The 22,607-nt window shown below is 42.4% G+C and overlaps 1 protein-coding gene across 7 annotated transcripts in view; it reads left to right on the top strand.

Moving 5' to 3' along the window:
• The window catches only part of ENPP2 (ectonucleotide pyrophosphatase/phosphodiesterase 2), a 68,130-nt gene that overhangs the window by 385 nt on the left and 45,138 nt on the right, over positions 1–22,607 (top strand). For 2 of the 7 annotated variants that reach the window (XM_021387323.1, XM_021387322.1), the window contains exons 1-4: positions 14,085–14,220; positions 14,518–14,620; positions 19,379–19,534; positions 21,583–21,708. In XM_021387323.1, the coding sequence (XP_021242998.1) occupies positions 14,188–14,220; positions 14,518–14,620; positions 19,379–19,534; positions 21,583–21,708 (418 nt within the window). In that variant the 5' untranslated portion in view covers positions 14,085–14,187. The other 5 variants (XM_021387319.1, XM_021387317.1, XM_021387320.1 and 2 more) reach the window with 4 other exon arrangements.

Here is a 22,607-nt window from a genome sequence, read left to right as displayed (position 1 = left end):
TCGTAATTAAAGTAGAACACATTATTTAATGCGCAGAGAAGTAAGTATATTTAAAAAATCATAGTAGATCTCTCACAGCTTGTTTTGCTTTATGTAGATATCCTTTTCTCTTAAGCTTTTCAATATAAACTGCCTTTCATATCTTATTACCTTATAGCAGTGTTAAGACTGGCATCCAGTACAGACACAAGCAAAGAAACGTCTGTTTTGTTTGTACTGACCTCCTGCAATATTAACGTTACATCAGTAAGTGATTATGAGTTTAGCTCCACATCACCTGGCATTTGATTTGTATTAACATCTTCCCTGTCTGGAGGTTCACTGGTAAAGTGCTGGGTGTAAAGGCAACCTGTTTTACATAAGGTTCCCATTACAGGCACCCCTACATAATCCTTGTTTTTCTGAAAGAGATGCATTAATTTCTTTAATCATTGCAGTATTACAATATCTGTATTTTTTTTTCCTAACTCCCTATGCCGCAGATGCAAAGTGCTGGTTAGAGATGTAAGCTGATAAGGAGTTAACAAAACAGTGCATAACTTGGTCTGTATGGTTGGAACCGTAATGGTTTTTATTAGTTTGATTCTGAAGTAACGATCATTGGATCCCACTTCCGAGTCTCTTTGGCTTCTGATTTGCTTGCATTTTAATTGTGATTTCCTCTCATCACTTCTATGCCTGCAAGCTTCCTTTCAGCATCCATCAGCTCTGAGTGCGCTGGGTAGGGAGAGGCAGAGTGGGCAGCTGGGGCTCTGTATACCCAGAAGAAAACAAAAGAGGCTGATTCTGCTCCAGGCTGCCTATGAGTGACCTTCCGAACTGTTTAGGGATTATTATGGGCATTTTTAGATTAAGCCGGAGCTTCTTTTGAAGTGCAAGGCTGTAGAAATGCTTTCTCCTAGCAGGTAGACCTGTATAGCATGTTAAGAAAACAAGACAACTCCATTTGGCGTGCTACAAAATCTTGCCTGACTTTACAGGATGTAATAAAGTGTTTAAACTATTTAAAGTTTAAAGTCACTGCAGCAGAGAAGGTTCCCAATTACTCATAAAGGATGCTACCAGAGTTTGAATGCCAGATAGATAAAGATAGGTTAGGTTAGCGTCATTCCTGAATGCTGTAGCTGTTAGTACCAATCCTCACATAGCAGCCTTTGCCCAGGAATGCTACTTGTAATCCTTTCCACGTAGAACTGGAGATACTGACTAGTTCTGAGAGATCAATGACAGGTGGAAGCATGAGGCCGCTCCTGGCAGTGCTGGGGCTAGCACCACCACCTCTGAATTTCCATACTATTTTGAGTGCTCCTTCGTGGTGCTTCACCAAATTAACAGTCACTTACAATAAAGGAGCAACACGTGTTACTGCTGACACACTGGCAACACAAACTCATTTTCATGTGCTTATGAAGATGGAGGCGTACTTGACCCCCACTGCACCTCACTGGATGTGGGGGTTCAATGCTCCCATCGCAGCACCAACCCATCTGGGGTGCACCCTGCCGTAGGCTCATCACCCTGTGGGATGATGGATGATGACTGTTCATGATGTGGTCAGATCTCACAGGCTTTCACTGTCTCAAAATCCATGAAACTATGTATGCTCCACTCACTTTGTGTAATGAATGATGGGGTCACTGTCACTTCAGTACACAAAGAAATATAAATACATAAATAATTACATTTGGGCCCTATTGGCATTGGAGAATGAGTCTGCTGTTACGTACAGTTTGAATTCCAATAGGAAGATCCTTAGTCAACGATCTTTTGTCGTAGCAGTCTTCATATTTCAAGGCACTGGTTTTGCTTCCAGAAATGACGAAATCCTTAGAAGTTTCAGTTGCTGAATATACAGGAATAATTCAGTCCAGTACATGAATAATTGGATAAAAGATTAAAAATATAATATAGCAAGTATGCTCAGCTCCTGTGTTCTGGTTCTGTTTGAGCCAAATAGAGCTGTTCTCCTATTGCAGATGGATCTTCCTCACTTACGCAACTGGAGAGAAATTGTGTCTCCAACTGCCTTCTTTTCTCAATACAATTCCCGTCCAGTCACTCTCTTTCCATTTCTGTAGGAAACTTTACGCCTTCTTTCCATTCTTTCTATTGTGAAGTACTTCACAAATCTGCAGGATTTCTCCCTTGTTTATCTAATTTCGTACTATTGTGTGAAGATTTGTTAAGAGGAAGCTGTGGTGGGTTGGCTTGGCTGGCTGCCCGGGACCCACCAGGCTGCTAGATCTCTCTCCTTCCTCAAGAGAACAGGGGATGAAAATAGGATGGAAAAGCCTGCCGGTCGAGGTAAGGACAGGGTGGATGAACGTGCTCCAGTGCGGGTTTCTTCCATGGACTGCAGGGGAACCCCTGCTCCAGTGCCTGGAGCACCCGCATTCTTTCCTCCTTCACTGACTTTGGTGGCTGCAGGGAGGTTTCTCTCACAGTTTTCTCACTCTTTACTCCCTGTGCAGTATTTTTTGCCCTTTCTGAAATCTGTTTTCCCCAAGGAAACACCAGCTCGGCTGCGGGGCCCAGCCGTGCCCTGTGATAGGGCCTGGAGCTGGCCTGCAGCCACATCGTGCATGGGGCAGCCCCCGCCTCTCCTCACAGAGGCCCTGCAGCACCCCGCTACCAAACCCAGGCACAGACACCCAGTACAGGAGCACTAAATCTTGACCTCATCTCCACATACATAGTGCACAGCTTTACATGTTTCTGGACTCTTGTCCACTGATCTTGTTTCCATGTATTTTATTTTTTGGCTATTTTTAAGCTTTTAATCTTCTCATTTTGGAGGCCATCTTTGGCTTTGCTATCATTCAACTCTTTGTTGGCTTTTGCTTTTTGATTTAATTTAATTTTTTTTTAGAGGCGTGCTCATCCTTGAACATAACCTTACTTTGTACTCCCATGTCATCTGGTAAAAACCTGCATGTTACCAGCAGAACATGGCTGGAGCTATTCCTGTCATTCTTCTGAAACCCTCCCTCCTGCAGCAGCTACATCCCATCTCCATTACTGCAATTTCCTGTTTTATTCTCTTTGTGTCTCTTTAGTTCTTGCTGCTTGTTCTTAAACAGTGCCTTCATCTGAGGCCCTTCCTCTCATATCTGTAGTGCTCAAAGAACTCAGGATATATAAACTATCCTGGATAAAAACACTTCGTCCATGCAGGCTTTTTGACCTAAATGCATAATGCCAATTTCTGACTTTGTATTGGTTCCTGCCAAAATCAGACAGATGTAGGACAAGGCCAGGGCGTGCTTCCTTTGCTGCTGGGCTGTGCTGCTTGCACTTTGGCCAGAGGTAGCCCATGGAGAAGTTGTTTACACGCAAGCTCATTCTCTTGCCGGTCACTCCAGGTTTTCCAGAGAGCCCTGTGCAAACCTGGGACAGGATCTGAACGCTTCCCAAACCACTCTGCAAGCAGAATAACAAAGCAGAGGGGAAGAATATGGCCAATGGACACCCCATCCCAGCCCTGTGTATTCAGTGTCTTGATTCCAACAGCTCATCTCTGCCGGGATTGCTCTAAACTGCCCTATTTATGTGCGAGTCCTCGAGGCAAGACCAGGTTTTGGTGCAGCAGGAAGCATCGGCACTCCTGACAAATAGCAGTGAAAAAGGCAAAGAGAATAAGATAATTTTAAGGTAGAATTTAATATCTGCAGAATACCTGCTTATTGCTGTATATTTGTCCCTGGGAAAAACCTTTTCAGTTGTATTGACTACACATGCATGGTGGATGGACATTGATAAATGTGATATCTTGAAAATGCTTTCTGGGATGAAGAGAAAGAGCCCTCATGAAACAATGCACTGTAAATAACTAAGCTTGCATCATCTGTAAGTTCTTGCTTTCCTTTCTTTACAAGCTGCTGCCAACAGAGCTAAGGTGGCAGTGAAGACAACAGGCAAACTCAAGACAAGGTTGTGCTTAGGGTAGGACAGAGGAAAGGGATCACTGCTATGAAGTTGGGTGAAATTCCTTTGGAGCCGATAGCCCTTCATTCAGCATAAATGTAAGAAGTCCTTGAGTGCCTTTTAGATGTCCAAAACAATAGAATTCCTTTCTGTGCTCAGGGAAACTGCATTTTTTTGGACATTCTTTGTAAACGACAGGATTGTACCAAAGAATTGCTTGATGCCACAACTCTAAGACCTCTGTTATAGGAAACACGTCCAAAAGGATTCGTTATTCAGGTCACTTGTGCTTGCTGACATAAATTCAGTGCACCTAAATAAACTCTAATTTTGTTATGTCCCTTAACCTATACTGGACTTGTGTACTGGTGCAAAACAGAAAAAGAGCATTAACAATAGAAGAGAGATCACAGGGATGGTTTTCTTCCATGTGGTCCCCCGAAAGAGAAAACAAAAAGAAAATATTCCCTCTCTTGGAGCCTCGAAAGATCTGTTCTCCTAACATACTGTCTCTTTTCACCCCCAAATTCAAGGTTGACTTTTTCTGCCCTTGCATCACATCAGGTTGGAAATAGATGTTCTTTGAGGTCCTTCCAACCCAAGCCACTCTATGATTCTCTGCCAGCAAGCCCACCATTTCTCAGGGATGTCAGGATATAGCTCTGACTGTAATGGGATATTGGGTGCCTCCAGTTATTGCTGGCAGCCTAGTTTATTTGCTGAAGCTGCTACCTCTCCAAAGGTAGCAGCTGTCCTGATTCTGTAACGGAGTGCTGGAATCTGACTGCACATTCACTTGGCCACAGTGGGGCTTTGAGGTTGATTTATTTGTTTTATTTATAATGCATCAGAGTGGCAAGCAATGAAAGCAGAAGCTTTCCTTGTTTAATTTTTTTTGCCTTATATCTTCCGAAAACATGCTGAATTATCTACAGAATCAAGCAGATGTTTCAGCAGGCTCAGGGTGCCTACAAACAAGGATATGAACATGAGGTTTGGTCTGATATTCATTTGCAGAACAGCTGTTGTGTCTTAAGCTACTATAGAGGAAGCATGTACGTGCTCCTGCTCTTGTTATAATGCAAAGGGATCCAGGTTTGGCCCAGAGATAGGGATCCTCCTTTTAAGACTTCAGCTGTGTCACCTAAAGGTATTTACTGACAGGGAGGTGGCGGAGTCACAGACTCTGGAAGTGTTCAAGGAATGTTTAGATGTTGTTTTGAGGGACATGGTTTAGTGAGAACTATTGAACTACTGGTGATAGGTGGGCGGTTGGACTGGATGATCTTGTAGGTCTTTTCCAACCTTGGTGATTCTATGATTCTATGATTCTGCTCCCTGCCTGGTTCCGCTCCTCATCCCTGCTTCTTTACCCAAGATCTGTTTTTTTTTTTTTTTTCATTTTACATATAAGGTGATTTAATCATCGTGTTCCTCAACACCAAGTTGGAGGGAAGATTATCTTAGCAGTGAAAATCCTTTGGTTGTTGCATTGTGGTGCAGAGGTGACAGGGAGAGGCAACTCTTCACCTGAAAGGATTAAATGTTGAGCTTGCAGACATGAGCAAGGACAGCAGGCCTTTCCTTCAGCTGGCAAAGCTGGGAAAAAAGCTGAAAAAGCTGGAAAAATAGCTCTTCACCAGAGCTCTATTTTACTCAAGTCCATTTTACATTGCATTAGAACAGGCATTGCTTTCAAAGGTGTAATGTTGCAGCATCTTGGAGAAGGGGCAGCAATGAACAGAGAAAAAACACAAAATCAAACAGCCCCAGCTGTTTTGCAACCCCTATATGAAAGCCCAGGAACATCTGTCTCTGCTCTGAGAAGCTTCAACAAGTATAATTTCAAGCTGACTTTACTGGTGTCTGCTGTGGAAAAGGGATTTACTGGGGTGGGGAGGATAAATGTATCTTTTCTGTGAGGGCTGAGCAAAGCAGAGCTTCTTTTATTGTACAGCAGTCAGTAATCATTAAACTGAGAAACAGATTGTTTCTGAAAATCTTGTATAGTTAGAAGAAAAAGAAATGAATTAGGGAAACAAAACCTAAACCTGTAAGATTATCCACTTTAATATATTGAAGAAATCTGTTAATAAAGTGGCCAGTTTCACTACAGTCACCTTGTTTAATCCATAAAACATGACTCTTTGTTCCTTTCCAAAGTTTTATGCTAAATAGGTGAAAAAAGAATTTACAACAACAACGACAAAAGGCTGATAGTCCTTAAGCAAACCTATGGTAGCACAGAGTTGCATACTTTTGCTTTCTAGCACTTTCCTTTTCATGGCTTTTTTTTTTTTCATACTGCACTCCTGCACAGCTTGAAATGTATTCAGTTACACATCATGATACGGGTTTAAAAAAAAAAACAGCAATGGATCGCATTGTTATGTTGTTGAAACGTTGCTTATACTTTTTTCACCCAGAGAATACAGGGAGTACTGTTCCAACAGGATGTTTTTCCCTTTGTTCCTACATTTGTCATCTTTGCACTCAACTGTAATCAGAAAAAAAAAAAAAAAAAGCTGGCATGACACAGTTCAACTTAGGAAAATTTGTGATGCTTGGAAAATGTCCCATCTGTCCAAAATGACCTAAAAAGTAATATTCAATTATTTTAAGCTTTTGTGCTTTGCTGTTAAAACAGGCAGTGGTAGATGCATGATAGAAAGCATGGAGAACTATGAGGGAAGAGACAGGTTGCTCTGTGCTGTCCACAGCCAAGGGATGCTGATCACTGACATTACCCAGGTTAGGGTTCAGAAGCAATAGCAGCTTGCAACTTGCTGCTGTATATTGCAGACATGCTGCTTCCAGGTCTGAGAACCAGAGCACAAAACCAACTGCAAAAACCAAAGAAAGAGAGGATTTTTTTTTACCTTTTTTTTTTTTTTTAAACTCACATTGTGACCCTAGGTAGGAGTGGTGGAGTGGGTGGAGTGAGAGCAATTGGAGTGATGGCCAGCCAGTCTACCAGGATTGTCCAAAGAAGGGCAAAGACACTGTAAAGGGTTTGGAGCACAAGTCTTGTGGGGAGCGGCTGAGGGAACTGGGATTGTTCATTCTGGAGAAGAGGAGGCTCAGGGGAGACCTTATTGCTCTCTACAACTGCCTGAAAGGAGGCTGTGGCAAGGTGGAGGTCAGCCTTTTCTCCCACGTAACAGCAATAGGATGAGAAGTAATGGCCTTAAGTTGCACCAGGGGAGATTCAGATTGGATATTAGGAAAAATTTCTTCTCAGAGTGGTGAAGTATTAGAATAGGCTGTCCAGAGAGGTGGTGGAGTCACTGTCCCTGGAGGTGTTCAAGAAATGTGTAGATGTGGTACTTAGTGACATGGTTTACTGGTATGGTAGGGATGGGTCAACAGTTGAACTTAGATGATAAAATCATCATAAAATCACCAAGGTTGGAAAAGACCTCCAAGATCATCCAGTCCAACCATCCACGTACCACTAATATTTCCCCCCTAAACCATGTCCCTTAGCACAACATCTAAACGTTTCTTGAACACCTCCAGGTATGGCGATTCCACCACCTCCCTGGGCAGCCCATTCCAGTGTCTGACCACAATTTTGGAGAAAAAAATTTTCCTAACATCCAACCTGAACCTCCCCTGGTGCAACTTGAGGCCATTCCCTCTCGTCCTATTGCCAGTTACATGGGAAAAGAGGCCAACTCCCACCTTGCCACAACCTCCTTTCAGGGAGTTGTAGGGAGCTATAAGGTCTCCCTAGATCTTAGAGGTCTTTTCCAACCATATGATGATCCTATGATTCTATGACTGCTGATAAGGACTGTACCTGCTGTTTTTATTCAAACACCCCAGACCCAGGTGGCTGGGAATATCTCCAGATTGTGGTATAAAATGAGTATTTCAACTACAGGACAAAGCATTCCATCAAGAATGGTTCTATGTCTGTGAGACTGTTAGCTGTGTTCTCATTTTATGGAGTTTTCCTTAAGCAGCAGGCTGTGCAGTTGCTATTATATCCCCCTCTGCATGAGGCATCATGCAGGCAAACAGTGAATAAGATCAGGAATTTAGCCAACTTTTAATAAATGTGCGGATTTTTCTGTTGTTCATGTTTTGGTTTTTCTTTTTTCTTTCTTTCTTTTTTCCTTTTTTTTTTTTTCCCCAGAGTACATCTCTTCTTCATCAGTTGTTCTGGTTTCTTCAGGATTTGTTGTTAGCAGAGTTCCTTCTCTTTATATGGGACTAAATGCACCCTGCATTTAGTACTCCACTTTTGCAGCTCCTTTGCAAATGAAATAGCACTGAGCTGGAATCAGACTTGTGTTCATATGAGGTAGGTTCAAGCTTCAGATGGCTCACAGCTTTTTTTGTTTAACTGCAGCTCTGTCACAGCCTGTCACAGGATTGCAGCACTGCAGTCTTGCTTACCTTCATGCATCCATTCACTGTGCCAAAAAAGCTTTCATAGGTACAGGCACTTACAGGTCACTGTAAGAGCAGCCAGTTCTTCAGTCTTGAAATACCTACTTATGCAACTACAGAAACAAAAGGAGAATGTTCCCATATGAGGACATGCCCCTGTTCGTTGAGGAGGAATCAAGCCCGATTTCGCTTTGCTTTTTCCCCAGAACATGTATTGGTGCTGGAGAGCACGGATGGCCAAAGCTCCAACTACAGGCAAGTTGAGAATAATATTCTCAGTGACAAATCTCTTTAAACTGAAATCAAATAGAATTTTGCTGTTTAGAAAATACCAGTGTTTTGTTTTTATATATATTAATGACAAGAAAAATATCAATTAAAATACTTTTCTTGATCCAAGTGCCAAAAACTTTTTAAAAAAGAGATTTGAAACAAAGAAACAGAAACTCTTGTTTGGCAAAGAAAACAAACTGAAAGTAAACTGTATTAATTATATCCACATTTTACTTGTAGGGAAGAGATTAGCACTTGGAAGTTTTTTAATCATAACCAAGCTTTGAGCTTGAAAAGAATGCCAAAATGAAGTTTGGGCTGAGAGTAAATTTGCTTAAGTAGGAGAGCTATGTTACAGGATTATTGTAGTTCTTCACAAGATGTTTTATATATCCAGGAAGTTCAAAGCTGATATTCTACTGAAAAAGGGTCAAACATGGTAAAGGATGGTCACACAAGTTATGGAAAGAAAGTAGGAACATGGTTTGAGGTCTAGAAAACCAGCTTTCTTGCATCTTTGAGTAACATTACCAGCTTCGCTCTTTTTTTTTTTTTCTCTTTTAGCTTTAACTCATTGTTTCTAAAGGACTGCAGTTTTCACAGAATGGAATAGATTGTACACTTTGTATAAAATTCAGTAAATTAACAGTGATTGTGTAGGCACATATGTGCTACCATGTAAAGCCATCAAGACATTCAGACTGGCTGTGATGAACTCACAAGTACTTGTGCTGCTTCTTAATATTATCCAGAAACTGAATTCAGAAGATGTTAGCTTCTTTGAAGGAGATGACAACATGCGTGTTGGACTGGAGTTTATGCTCCTGTTCCTGTATGTGTGATTCTCAAGGAGGTGTTGATATGTGTTGGACCAGCTCGTCTGTTAGCTGCCATACTGCTGGAAGGGGGGAGGCTGTCAGGTACATGCAGCTTTCTACAGGTCACTGAAAACTTGTCTCTGTTTTCATCTAACTTAGCTGCCTCTGCTTATAAGCCTTGCTTTGCTTGTGTATGATCACAGATTGCAGGTGTGTGTGTTGCACTAGAGATAATGTCCTGCCTTGAGCACCCCGGGCAGCTTCAGAAGCTGCAGTGCTCTTACCAAACTCACAGCCCTATCTCAGTTAGTCACTGAAGCTGTCATGTATGATGTGAGGTGTAGGGGAATTTATCCTTGTATTGCATTATGCCCTCCTTCTTTCACTGGGCCACCCACTGGGGTTTCAGTCCTCATCCCAGTGAGGATGAAGCAGAGCCTGGGACTCAGATCCTCCTAGGTCGGTGGGATTTCTTCTGTCTCTGGGTAGGCAGCATGTGTAGGCCCAGTTTAGGCCAGGTGTATGGACCTGTTTCATGCAGGGCCTTGTTTGGTAGCTAACCCAGGAGGGCAAAGTGAGGAGGACGTATGTGCTTTGCTGCTCATTCTTAGTGACGTTCAGTCTGGATTTGGGCGCTCCCTGTGGGCCTCACACAGGGTGCCCTGAAATGCTGATGGGCCTGCAGGTGCCTGAGGAACGTCTTGCCTCAGGTTGGACTGCAGTGAACTGCAATTTTGAAGACTTTAATTTGTCTGTGATCTTCCCTGAGGGTCTGCCTCCTCTTTATGGATCTTTCTGGCCCAGAAAGTCTTTCTCAGCCCACTCCTTGGGTGCACTTGAGCACACGGTTTGCATACCTTTCCCTTCAGGATGGTGATAAGCAGACAGATAATTGGTGAGGTATTCGTTAAGCCCTTAGGCACTGCTGGGTGGTGTTCTGAGGCACTTCATAAGCAGGCACTTTCATGAGCACAGCCTGGCCTGTGAGTCTTCCAGTCTTACAGGGTAGCAGCAGACATGGTGGAGCGGCCCATCACCCCTTGGTCCAGTGCCCTCCGCCATGGAGATCACCTCCTTGACAAAATGGAGTTTTTCCATGTGTAAGGAAAAAAGATCCTTGCAGAAGCTTCTGTTATTCTCACAGCATGTCTGACTACCCAAGGAAGGGACAGTCTGACCCTTGTTTCTCCTAACAGCTTCTTGTCCTCCACACCCTGCATCCACCTTCACGTTTCCATATGAACAACTGTATCCTCACCTACCCTTTATGATTGGATTACATGTTTTAGTTTTCCAGTACAGCTTGCCAGCCATTTGAAGTTTATCAGTTGCTGGAGCATACAGTTCCATTTTTGGGCTCCTGTATACAGCTGTGGCCTGATTCCCAGCCTAGTCTCTGCTGAGGTGCTGTTCACTGCAGGCCATCACCTTCCCTCTTGGCTCTCCTTCTGTCCTTTGACCCTGGTGGGCTTTGTCTCTTCATTGTGTTGGTTTTGCTGAAAATGTTGGGGTGTTTTCAGTGAGGCGCTCGCATCTTGTCATGTTTGCTTCAGCTCCTGGGGAGTTATTTGGTTCCACCATACAGATATCTGAGGGCATTCAGTATGGAGATTGCTTGATTTCTGTGACAGGATTTCTGTAGCTTATCAAAAGGTTTTGTGGTTAGAAATTGACATTTCTTCTACCTGACAAGCCTTTTTTTCTTGGCAACAACTATATGTAGAAGATGTATATGGATGGAGAGAACAAATTCACATTTCTGCTGCTCATGTAGCTATCAAGTATACTGGAAACTTTCACGCTGGTCCTCTGATCATTTGATTGCTACCAGCAGCGCATCATGGAGATGAGGAGCTAGGAAGGCTCATTTCTTTAGAGTCTACTCCATCCCCAGCTTCTGACTCTGCCAATGTACTTGATCCAACCCAAGCCATTCTACGATTCTACGATTTCTCTGCAATTTCCTTTCTCATTAAAAAACAAAAACCAAGAACAAAACCAGACACAAAGAAGCAAAAATATCACAAAACAAAACAGTTCAAGAAAAATTCAATTTTATACAAGACTGTAAATATTGGCCTTCTTGTATTAACCCTGTGGAACAGAGATAAAGTAACTCTGAAACTGTCATAATATGAATTTCTCATTTAAAGTGTCACCTAGTGGCTGCTTGGAAGTTTTGCATTCTGAGTTAAATATTTAGTGCCATTACATATATTAGGCAGACATAAATGCTAAATCCCCATGCTTACGCACAATAATTGATAAAATGCATTTCATATTCTGTTGATCTCGTTAAAATCCTTTCTTCACATGGTTAAGTCCTAAAACTCATAGTGAACCACCGCATGACCAAAGGGTCAGGAACATATTATTTCTACTTCATTCTTTCTTTTTCTGATGAGTAGAATGGAAATTAATTGCTAAAAAGTTAATTGCCAGTGCTCCCAGCAGTGAAATTTTCCCTGAACAAAATAATTAAACCTTGTTTATGCTAATAGGTTCCTTGTGCATCTGCGGGGTGGCTTCGGGCAGAATCCTTTTTACAAAAAGATTATTGTGCATCTGACTATGTGGTCAGTTCAGAGCTACTGGAAAATGTGTCTTACATAACACATAAGAAAAATATTAGCAGTTTCAGGATCACTGTCATCTATAGTTTTCAAAGGATGTTACAAAGGATGTTAATTAATATAACATACTTGTAGTGTGAGCCAGGAAATTTTAAATGAACTCCTCCATTAATGTGAAGCTGTGCAGTTTATAACCTCCAGAGATGTTACATGAATAAAAAAAATGATACATACATTTTTAGTTGGAGAAACCCATTCTGCTATATATTTTGGTTTTATTTCTTGCTTCATTTTCCTGGGTGGTCATTTTTAACTTTCTTTCAAAAGAACTAAGCACTTGCACTTTAGGAAGACATGCAGGAACTGCGCATCTTAGCATCTCTGAAATTGAGGCTGGATATGTCGCCTTGGTCACTCCAAATTGGTAACTAGATTGAAAATTCAATTGTGTTTTGCCCAGGATCACTTGGTGACCTGAGAGTCCCAGGCTGGAAGAGCTCAATCTGTGGATTCTCATGCATTGCCCAACAAATCAGGAACTTCATCAGCTGTGATAAGTGACACTGTCAAATAATTTGGTGTGTGATCCCTTTGGTTTCCTTTCTGCTGCTGTCATGCACTGCTGTACTTACCTAGCACTTGCTGATGAAGATGTCTAACCAAGGATATATCAGAGGCTAAGAGTGAATAATGTTATAGGAACAACTAGTAAAAAATTTGGTTATTACTCTTCTCTAGACCTCTGTACACAGGTCTTTGGGTTTTGGTTTTTTTTTTTGCTAGAGAAAGATTGCCTTCAGCACATGATGCAACCTATACTTCAGCTGTCTATTTCATCTTCAGCCGAGCTGGTGATGAAGTGAACATTAGAAAAGTCTTAACTTCAGATCTCTGGTCTGTGCAAGAGGAGGAATACAGTGTCCTGGTATAGCTAAGATTGAGGTCTTCCCATGCTAATAACATTTCCCTGAAGCTTAAAGTGCAAAGATGCAGCTGCCCAATGGAGCCACACTTGGTTAAAAAACTACATTAAAAAGCATCAGCTTTGAGCCATGGGTGGCATGCACACGAGTTGTGAGAAGCAAAGAGGAGCCTCTGCCCTGCAAAGCTATGCAGTGGAGAGGGACAAATACTGCAGCAGCTAAAAAGTACCTCTCAGCAAAGCTCAAAAATTTGTGTGCTTCGTATTGCAAGATGGTTTAAAGGAAATTGTTATGTATTTCTCATTGTGACTATACAACATGACAGGGTCTCAAGGGAAGATAAGTCTGTCTGTAGGCTTAACAACCTTGACTCTGCCCCTTTAAATGTCATTGTTAGTAAATACTTTAATGAAGGGAGATCTCAACAGACAAAAAAAAAAAAAAAAGCAGCAAACTCTGCTGGTAATTAATTTGCCTTGGTAAACAATATTTAAACAACCAATTTCAACTGTAATTCTGCTCAGCATTATCATCTGCTTTGTAAATAGAAGTGCTTCTCCAAACAGCTTAGCTTTCTGCTGCTGGGGAAGAAAATGGGAAAATGTGGGGCAGAGGGAACGTGCCACTTCCCTTCCTTTCCGAAAGGCTGTGGTTTCCAGCCCTCCGGATAAAACCGTATGCGTTTCCATCGCTCTGCGCCTTGCACCGTGCGGGAGCTGAATACCTACCCCTGCGCTCCCAGCGTGTCCGTGGCGTGGGGACACTGCGACCCAGCTGGCAGCGCAGAGCGAGAGCGGTGCCCAGGTCGCTGCCCCACGCTTTGTGGCACTGGAGGGTGGCGTGGGGATATTTCCATTCTGCAGCCTGGGCGAGCTTCCCCCCCTTCTTCTTCGTCTCTGAGCCAGATGGAGACGCATTTGGTTTCTCTTTTAGCCATGTTACTTTTGCGAGGAGAATAAAATGAGCAGGAAAAGCTATTGGCCGCAGCGAGAGAAGAAAGCCCTGCTTTGCCAGAGGAAACCACATAAAAGCGTGCGTGTGTGTGTTTGGGGGGAGGGCGCAGTGAGGGATGATGCCTGGAGCTTCTTGCACTCGGAGCTGCGATTTGTGAGTGAAACATGATGAAATCACCCCCTGGACAAATCACACGAGCCTGTCAACCTCACCAGGTGGGATTACTTGTAGCTAATAGCCCGAACTCCCAGAGCAAACAGAGCTCTGCGCTCACTATAAAGCAAAAGGGACGGTACCGCACGGGCTTTTCAAGAATCCTCTAGTATGGCTAAGAAGGGCTGCTTCCACTTCCACCAGGTAGGAGAGGAAAGGAGCGTGTTTGCTTTTAGAGGAGGAGTAGCCCGTCTCTCCTGAATAAGGTCCTACAAAAAGGAGCGTTTCAGCTTCAGAAAGAGATGTTTTATTCATAAACCCCTTCTGGTTTGTGCTACTCTAAAACGGTGACTCTGTCAGCTGCTGTGCCAGTGATGGGAACTGCAGTGCTGGGGAGCTCGAATGTACAGTGACCATCTCTGCCCCTTTAATCGTAATGCTCTTGGCTTGGAAGTCTGGGGATTTGCACAGCCTGATCACTCTGCTGTTTTGCTTTTGCAGGTTATATCTTTATTTGCTTTTGCTTTTGGAGTAAATGTCTGCATGGGATTTACAACAAATCGCGTTAGGAGATCTGAAGAATGGGACGAGGGCCCAATCTCAGGTACAGTAACGGACTTAAATTGTGGATTGCAATATCCTTATGTGTGGTGGTTAGAAACCACTCCTACTCTGAAACAGTAGTTTGCTTGTTCCTCTTACCTCTAGGATATAATGAAGAAATAACTCGCTGAGCCTGAGTCAGTTGACCTTTGGGACTCACCTATAGGTCTCCTATTTACTTAAACTTTTGCTCTGTGTGCATGCGACTATGGAAAACGTAGCTTATTTTAGGATTGAGCACCATCAGTCTTGCAGAGATCAGTTTCCTTAGCTGCTGCATCGCTCCTGCGTTGTTTTCTGCTCCGTACGGTTTCCCTTTAGAACTAAAAGAAGCGGTCCTATCAGTTTAGGGGTGCTGGTTTAATTTTGGTAACTACTGAAGCAGTTTCTCTAATCTTGAGTAACGCTTTCCAGTCCGTGCTGCTGAGGAAAGCTTTGGGGATTCCTGTGGCTTCTGAGGTCATGCTAGTTTGTGAACAGTAGAAGGCAGACCTCTGACAGCGGTGAGGCCGAGCAGGTGCTAGCGTCCTGCGCCCAGCAGATGTGCTGTCTAGGGGTTGGCTGTTCACCTTTGGAGGAAAGCAAGAATGTGCCACAGAAGGGACTGTTTATGTTTAGAGACAGTATAGGGTTTTGTGAGCTCAGGCATAGTCTGAGTGGAAAAATATATCAAATGGAAAACTAGTGTTTTTCTTAAAAAAAAAATAAAAACGTAGGGTTGAGTTGTGTCTCTGTTCCTTCTTTTTGGGAGGAGAAAGGGAACCTGTGGTTCTTAAGGCTAGCTGATATAACTGAAGTGAAGGGGTTTTGTTCTCAGTACCCATCTGTAATGATAGCCTGTGAATTTTCATTGTAAACTTGTTTTTGGTGGCCTGAGTTTGTTGTGTGCCTGGTGAAGAATATTGTGGTCTCCTCTCTCTGTCTTTCACAGGAACCAGCCACAATCAGGGCTGCTGATCACTGAGCAGAGGTATTTTAGGTAACTAGAAAGACAGTGGCAGTTGCTTTTGGTGTTCATATAACAGTTAAACAATTTTGCTCATAAATCAGATTTCTTTCTAATTTTATCTCCTAGTTTGTAGAGCGGTGGGGTAATGTGTCTAACAGTGATGTGAAGGATTTACATTTCATATCTTCAACACCTGACTGCTGACTGCTTTGCTTTCACTGGTGACTGCCTAGGCTTCAGGGCAGGGCTGCTTTGCCCTGAAGTCCCAAAGGTCTGATACTGGGAACCAACTGCAGCTCATCAATGCCAACTCTGCTGAGCACACCAGCACCATTCAATGCTGCCAGGGCTAGGGACAGCAGCTGTGTGGTATTTCCAGTAGCAGGAAGGTTAGCTCAGTATCCCAGGAGAACAGTAAGAAATACAGGATATCTCCAAAAAAGGCAGAAGATAAGGGTTATTTGGGGGCAGTTTGTTGAAGATGCGCATATGGTTGCGATTGGACCTGAACCTGGTGTTGATGTACTCTAGTTTAGGTGTCAGCAATGAGAGAGAAAAGGCAGTGGAGGGTTTTGTCCCTTGTGTGTTTGGGCAGCCTTGTTACTTTTATTGCAGTAAAAGATTGGATGTGATACCAAAGAAAACCTTATTGCCACATCAGTCTGAAAGAGAAAGTAAACTCTTATGATGGAGAGGTGCATTTTTAACAGAATAAAAACATTATGATCAAGTAAGCTATTTAAGTTCTTGCAGTTGCCTGACTTCCGTTTGTACTTTGTCAGAAGCCCAATGTTATGAAATATTCAGAATCAAAGATTGCTATAAATTCTTTTTCAACTCCAGTCTGCCTTGGCTTATTTATTTCCAAATTTCTTGGTGTTTAGAATTAATTGTTTTGTATTGACAAAACAGACTCTTTACCAAACACCGCCACATATTACCAAGTTTTTACTTCTCCAGGAGTATGCCATGATTGTAGGAAACTTCAGTTTTCATCTAGTGTAGAACTCCTCTGTAAGTCAAAGGGCTATGAAAGCTCTATCTATTTAAAAAGAAGAGGAGGATCTTCATGTGGGAGGTTCCTTTGCCTGTTGCGTGGAGGCAAATGTGACTGTAGGATTGGCAGACAGATGCAGGAATTTTAGAAGGAATTTTGAAACTGTGTAAGTTTGTTCTGTAAAAGGGCTTCTGTTAGTATGAAAATGCTAACCATGAATGGGGCTCCTGATGATATATTTTCAAACTATTCTGCATGCACCAGTAGCTGTGCCATGGCATTGTGCACGACCTGAAAATCATGGTCGGGCTGCAAAGACGAGGTCAAGCATGGTAAACAAAGGAACGATCTTAATGTATAATATATAATATATACAGAGATCAGGGGAGTTAATCCACATCTGCTTTTGTGTTGCTATGTGGAAAGTGTCTTACATGGACTCAGGAGGTATGACTTGTATTTGCTATGGAATTTGGGAAAATTTGGCACACCACTAATAGAGAGGTTGCCAAGAGATCTGGAAAAAATGACAAATGAGGTAGCTAGGCTAAGCCATCCTTATGTGAAATGGAAACCCTAATTACAGTCATAGAAGATGGAGCTAGAGGGAAGCTTGACCAGCTCTGTAGACATTATCGATATCCCATTACATGGGCAGTTACTTGTGAAGTGCTGCTGACAGATCTTGGTCTAACCTGTTCTTCAAATCTCCAAGATCAGAGATTGCACAGCTTCTGTTAGCAATTTGTTCTGGTGGTTTCCTGATAAATGAACTGCCTTTTACAACAGCTAGGCATTCCTTGAGATAGAATTGATGCTATTACTTCTGTAATTGGGGATCAAGTTTACACCTTCTTCCTAAACCCATGTTAGTGTGTGTTTCCTGGCCTTCTGAAATGGTGTCCTTCTCATTCCTTTGAAATGAAGAGAGGACAATGCCAGTGTAAGTAATATATAGTCTATGGTTGTATGCAATACCTTTGAGTCCAGATTTGCAGTTTATTCAATCTGTGATTATGTGAGTATATTACCTAGCTTGCAAAGGGAAAGTAGGAGGAGAGGTTAAATAACAAAAATATTCTTTAGTAACATATTTTCAGAGCATTTGGCACAAAGCAGCTGTCATTAATAGGGACCAAGACTTCATCTCTCTGAAAACCTGAGTGTTTACATGCTTTGAAACAATTCTCTTGTGATTAATCTCTCACATAGACTTGTGGCCTTTTTGTGTGACCGAAGAAAGTACTGGTCTGTGTATTGCCAGCATAGATAAACCGCTTTTAGCTCCAATGAGGTCCAGGTGACCAAAATATTGAGTGGGACTTAACAGTCCTTCTGGATCCCTTCCAACTCAGGATATTCTATGATTCTTTGATTTTTGCCTTTACCAGCCTTCAGATGAATGTACCTTGCCACTGTCATGATCCATGATGGCAGCCATTGTAGCTTTGCCTTCCCCCACCCACTGTAACCTTGCTGAAGGATTGATTTGCTGCCCAGTTTGTTCCTCCAAGTGTTTAATGCTGGTGTCCAACCTGTGTTGTTTCCAGTGCCACAAGAAAAATAGTGGACCAGAAGTGCTGGTGATGGCAACTGATGGGACATATATCACCTCTAAACTACCTCTCCATCTTCTTTTCTATCCTTTTTCAGTGTTGGAATAGTGCCATTGTGTTTGGAAGTAGATTTTTCCTCAGTTTATGTGGAGACTAAACTTTCAGCTATGTAAAAGAGCAGGGAAAAAATACATGAAAGATCAGAACAACTCTTTCCCAAAAATGCCATTGCATCAGTTCTCTTAAAATCATACTGCTAGTCATGTTGAGGTTTGCCAAAGCCAAAACACGGTCTAAAAGAAAAAGACTTAATTTTAATTAGTCCCTCAAAGTACCAGTGACATTGTGAAATATTCCTTGGAACACCTCTGTTTTTAAGGAATAACATGAATTTGACTCAGTTTATTTCATAAAATAGCATTACCCCTACATAGCAGCACACAACTTTCCTGCTTTATATAAGCTAGTACATAGGAATCTTTGATAGGAAAAATGTATAAGATAATAAGTTTTGAGAAAATAGCTGGGAAACACACATCAGCTCTGACATTATGGGCCCCAACTAATAGCCTAGTAAAGTCTAATGCATTATTCATGGCTTTCAGACTATCAGTCTTCCATTTAGTTACACACATCAAATGCATTGACTTCTTATATTCTTCAGTATTTTGTTTAGATTTCATAATTTAATGCTCGGCAGAAGCCCACCAAAAAGCCTCGCTTTACTTACTTCTCCATTAATTTGTAGAGCATCTTATAGTTTTCACCCATGCTTGACATTGATTTGGCACCTTCCAGTACAGCAGACCAAATCCTGCTGACTGCATGTAGATTAATTGCTGTTCTTTCCTATGTGAACTGCCCATCCAACCATGAAAATGTCACTTGGCTTTTGAAAACAAAGGCCTGCTTCTGAGGAATAGCTGCAGCTCCTGGAATTGGGCCTTGCAGACTTTAATACATTTCTGCTAATGATCTCTTGATTGTTATATGTAAAGCCAGATCCATTTCTATACAGAATGTTATCACAGCATGCTGCTTCCTCTCTTTCCACCCCCCCCCCCCAAAAAAAAGCTGCCTTTTTGGATTTTTTTTTTTTTTTTTTGGCTTCTGCAAGCAACCCTTCTCCTCTCCCTGCTCCCTTCCCTTCCCTAAGCAGGCAGCCGAGGTTTCACTCATCCAAGTGGCTTGGGGCTGAGTCACCTGTCCCACTGCTACTGGCCTGACAGATGTTGCCCTGTTTCTTGTTCCACACAGTCCTGTCAGATTCCCCCTGGATCAGTACCTCTGGCTCCTGCAAAAACAGATGCTTTGAACTTCAAGAGGCAGAGCCTCCTGGCTGCCGCTGTGACAACCTGTGCAAGAGCTACAACAGCTGCTGCTTCGACTTTGATGAGCTGTGCTTAAAGACAGGTAGGATGGGTCTCCTGCACTGCACCGGTGGGTGCTGATGATGCCTGCCTTATGTGAATGGTTGGGACTGGCCGCTATAATCCAGTACTCCCTGCCATAACCCGGGTCTTCTGCTTACCTTGCTCGCTGGGCTTGTCTTGGCCCAAAACGCAGCCCACATATCCTTGCTGAGAGTGGTAGGGATATGCATCTATTGCTGCTGCGCTTCTGCCATAGTTTCTGCAGAAAAAGCAGGGTACTACTTGTACTACCTGAAAAGGAGATGTTCTGATACTCATTTACAAACAATAATTTGAATTCAGGCACCAACTGTCCTTCCAGGTTACAGTGAAGCAATGGTAAAGACGGGAGGTTGGTCTCTCAGTGTCAGCCATCCTTTTTTCTCCAGTGATAGCTTAACTGAGCAATTCATGCTCGCTTTTGGATTGTTCATTGCATTTATTTGGGAAAGTACCTTGGAAGCTGGGAGTGCTAAAGCAGTGCAGGTCTGTTCAGAGGTGATAGGCCAGGTTTGTTACCATTGCTCCAGACTCTAATTTCCAGATGTCAGGACACATATAACACACTGGTAAAGATGTTTACCTTCAATTCATTAGACCCTGAGGAATGGAAATACAGCTCTATGTTCACTTTCTGTTTTTCATGACTCATAGGCGAGGGAAACTTCAAAGAGGGTCATGAGTGATGTTTTGTTTCTTAACATAGTGCATTTGAATTATTAGTTGTACTCATCTCCTTGAGTGTTTGCTTAGTGGTCAGAGTTGACACAGGTGCCTTCTACTTTTGCCATTAAACATTTCCTTGCTTTATCAAGGAATTACACTTACAAAGCAAACAAAAGAGAAGTCTAATGACTAAAACTATCACTGCTCATGGATGGGAGATGTTTGAGAGTACTTCCTCAGTTCTGTTTATAATGATATCATTTCAACAGCTTGGTAACAAAAAATTGTAAGCTAATCCAGTATGAAAAATGATTTGGTTCCAGGCCAAGAAGTTCCAAATTTAAAGCTAAGACTGTTTAGTCCCAGTGTAAATGACTGAAGAATGTGAGGCTCCGAAAACTTTCAGTGCATTGGACAATGTTTGCTGTGAAAGAACAGACTTTCAGTTCCTCAGGCTCCTGTCCACAGGGTACAATATCTACTTAAATGTGTGGATACCTCTGTAGCACTAAGAGTTGTTGTGTACATTTTCTTATAATCCTGTAGGTATTTATTAAGACAATTATCACAAGTACAATCTGTAAATATTTTACAGGAAAAAAGTCCCAAATCAAGGAGAAATTAATAGTAAGAGAAATTGCTCTAGTGTTTTTTTAACTGGTTGCATGTTGTCAAAAGCAATCTTTTAAGTTTCCTATTGCTTGGGACAGGACATATGGGAAACCATAACAGTTATATCCTCAGGCCCTATTATAAAGTGTATCAATGTGCTGTCCTGGAGAGAATACCTTAATTTAAAATCCTAACGTCATTTTCAAGATGAGAAGAGCTCAATTGTTTCACAGCTGCTGCACCATGTTTCTTCAAGTTCTTCTAACATTGCAGTTGGTGTTGAATCTCATCCACTGAGGTATTAGAAAGCTCCTTCTGTCTGTGAGGAGCTAATGGGAGCATAATATCAATTTCTACCCACATAGTCTCTTTCCAGCTTTCTCTTGTTTCCCATTGATTGAACTGGGGACTTGAGTATTTGGGCAAAAAAGAATGAATTTTCATTTCCAGTTTGCACTCCAGGCAAATCCATTTATCTTTCAACAGCCTTTCTTTTCTTCTCCACATCTTTTCTGTCATTCCAGTTGTATAAAGCCTGGAGTGCAACTGTTTGCAGCAGAAGCACCTGTGTGGATGGAGGAGCCCTCCTGCATTTGCAGGACACGAGGGTCCCTTTTGTTTTTGGTTGACATACTTCAGAGGTCTTGAAATCAGAAAACTGGGGCTATAAATTTAAGACTCTATAAAGTTGGATGTAGTCATTATGGCTTGAGTGAGTGCTTTTTGTTTTGATTATAATCTCTCATTCTTGCTTACTTGTGAATATTTTAGCTCGAGGCTGGGAATGTACCAAAGACCGCTGTGGAGAAACCAGGAATGATGACAATGCTTGTCACTGCTCTGAAGACTGCTTAAGTAGAGGAGACTGTTGCACTAATTACCAAGTCGTTTGCAAAGGTATGTCTTTGGTCTTCCTGCCTCTTATCTTTTGAACCCGATAGTAGGCAGCCCTGTTGGTAAAGTTTTTTCTAGAGGAGGAACCCTCTCCTTGTTTTGTTCTGATTTTTTGGAATAGGGAGGAAAAAAGGGGAGTTAGATTGGTGAGTTTTGGACTCCTATTAGAGGTGAATACAACTAATTTGTTAACAGAAAGCCTGTAGAGATACTGATAGACAAAGATTAGGCACAGATTGACAAAGAGTTTAAAACAAAACACAAAAGTATTCAGGTACATTTGACTGCATCACAAGGAAAGCTGGGAGATCTGATGGTTTCAGAAGGAATTGAGCATTCCTAGATAGGTTATCTCTGTCTCAAAAACTTCTCCCATCCCTACTACAAAAGCACCTGTTCAAACTACTAGGGCCAAGTAGGCTTTGTTTCTTGCAGGACAGTAGTTGTGAGAATACAACAGCTCTAATTTGCAGACGGGGTAGTATGGGCTCCAGTTGACAAAATGGAGAAGACCATATCACCTTCACCGTCTAGACACATGATGTCTGCAGTACAGCCTTAACTGGCTGATGGGGGGACAGGTTGTGAAGGCTTAATTATCATCCTATACCCAGATGGTTTGGAGCAGAGATCTGGAGAGCCTGAATCTCTGCACTGAAGCCAGTGGGATGAGGTTCAACAAGACCAAGTGCCAGGTCCTGCACTTCAGCCACAACAACCCCAGGCAACGCTACAGGCTTGGGGCAGAGTGACTGGAAGGTTGTGTGGAGGAAACGGACCTGGGGGTATTGGTCGATGCTTGGCTGAGCATGAGCCAGCAGTGTGCCCAGGTGGCCAAGAAGGCCAATGGCATCCTGGCTTGTATCAGAAATAGAGTTGCCAGTAGGAGTAGGGAAGTCATT

Source organism: Numida meleagris, chromosome 2 (assembly GCF_002078875.1).
Source record: "Numida meleagris isolate 19003 breed g44 Domestic line chromosome 2, NumMel1.0, whole genome shotgun sequence".
In the NCBI taxonomy this organism is placed as follows: Eukaryota; Metazoa; Chordata; class Aves; order Galliformes; family Numididae; genus Numida; species Numida meleagris.
This window is presented reverse-complemented; position numbering and strand designations above follow the sequence as displayed.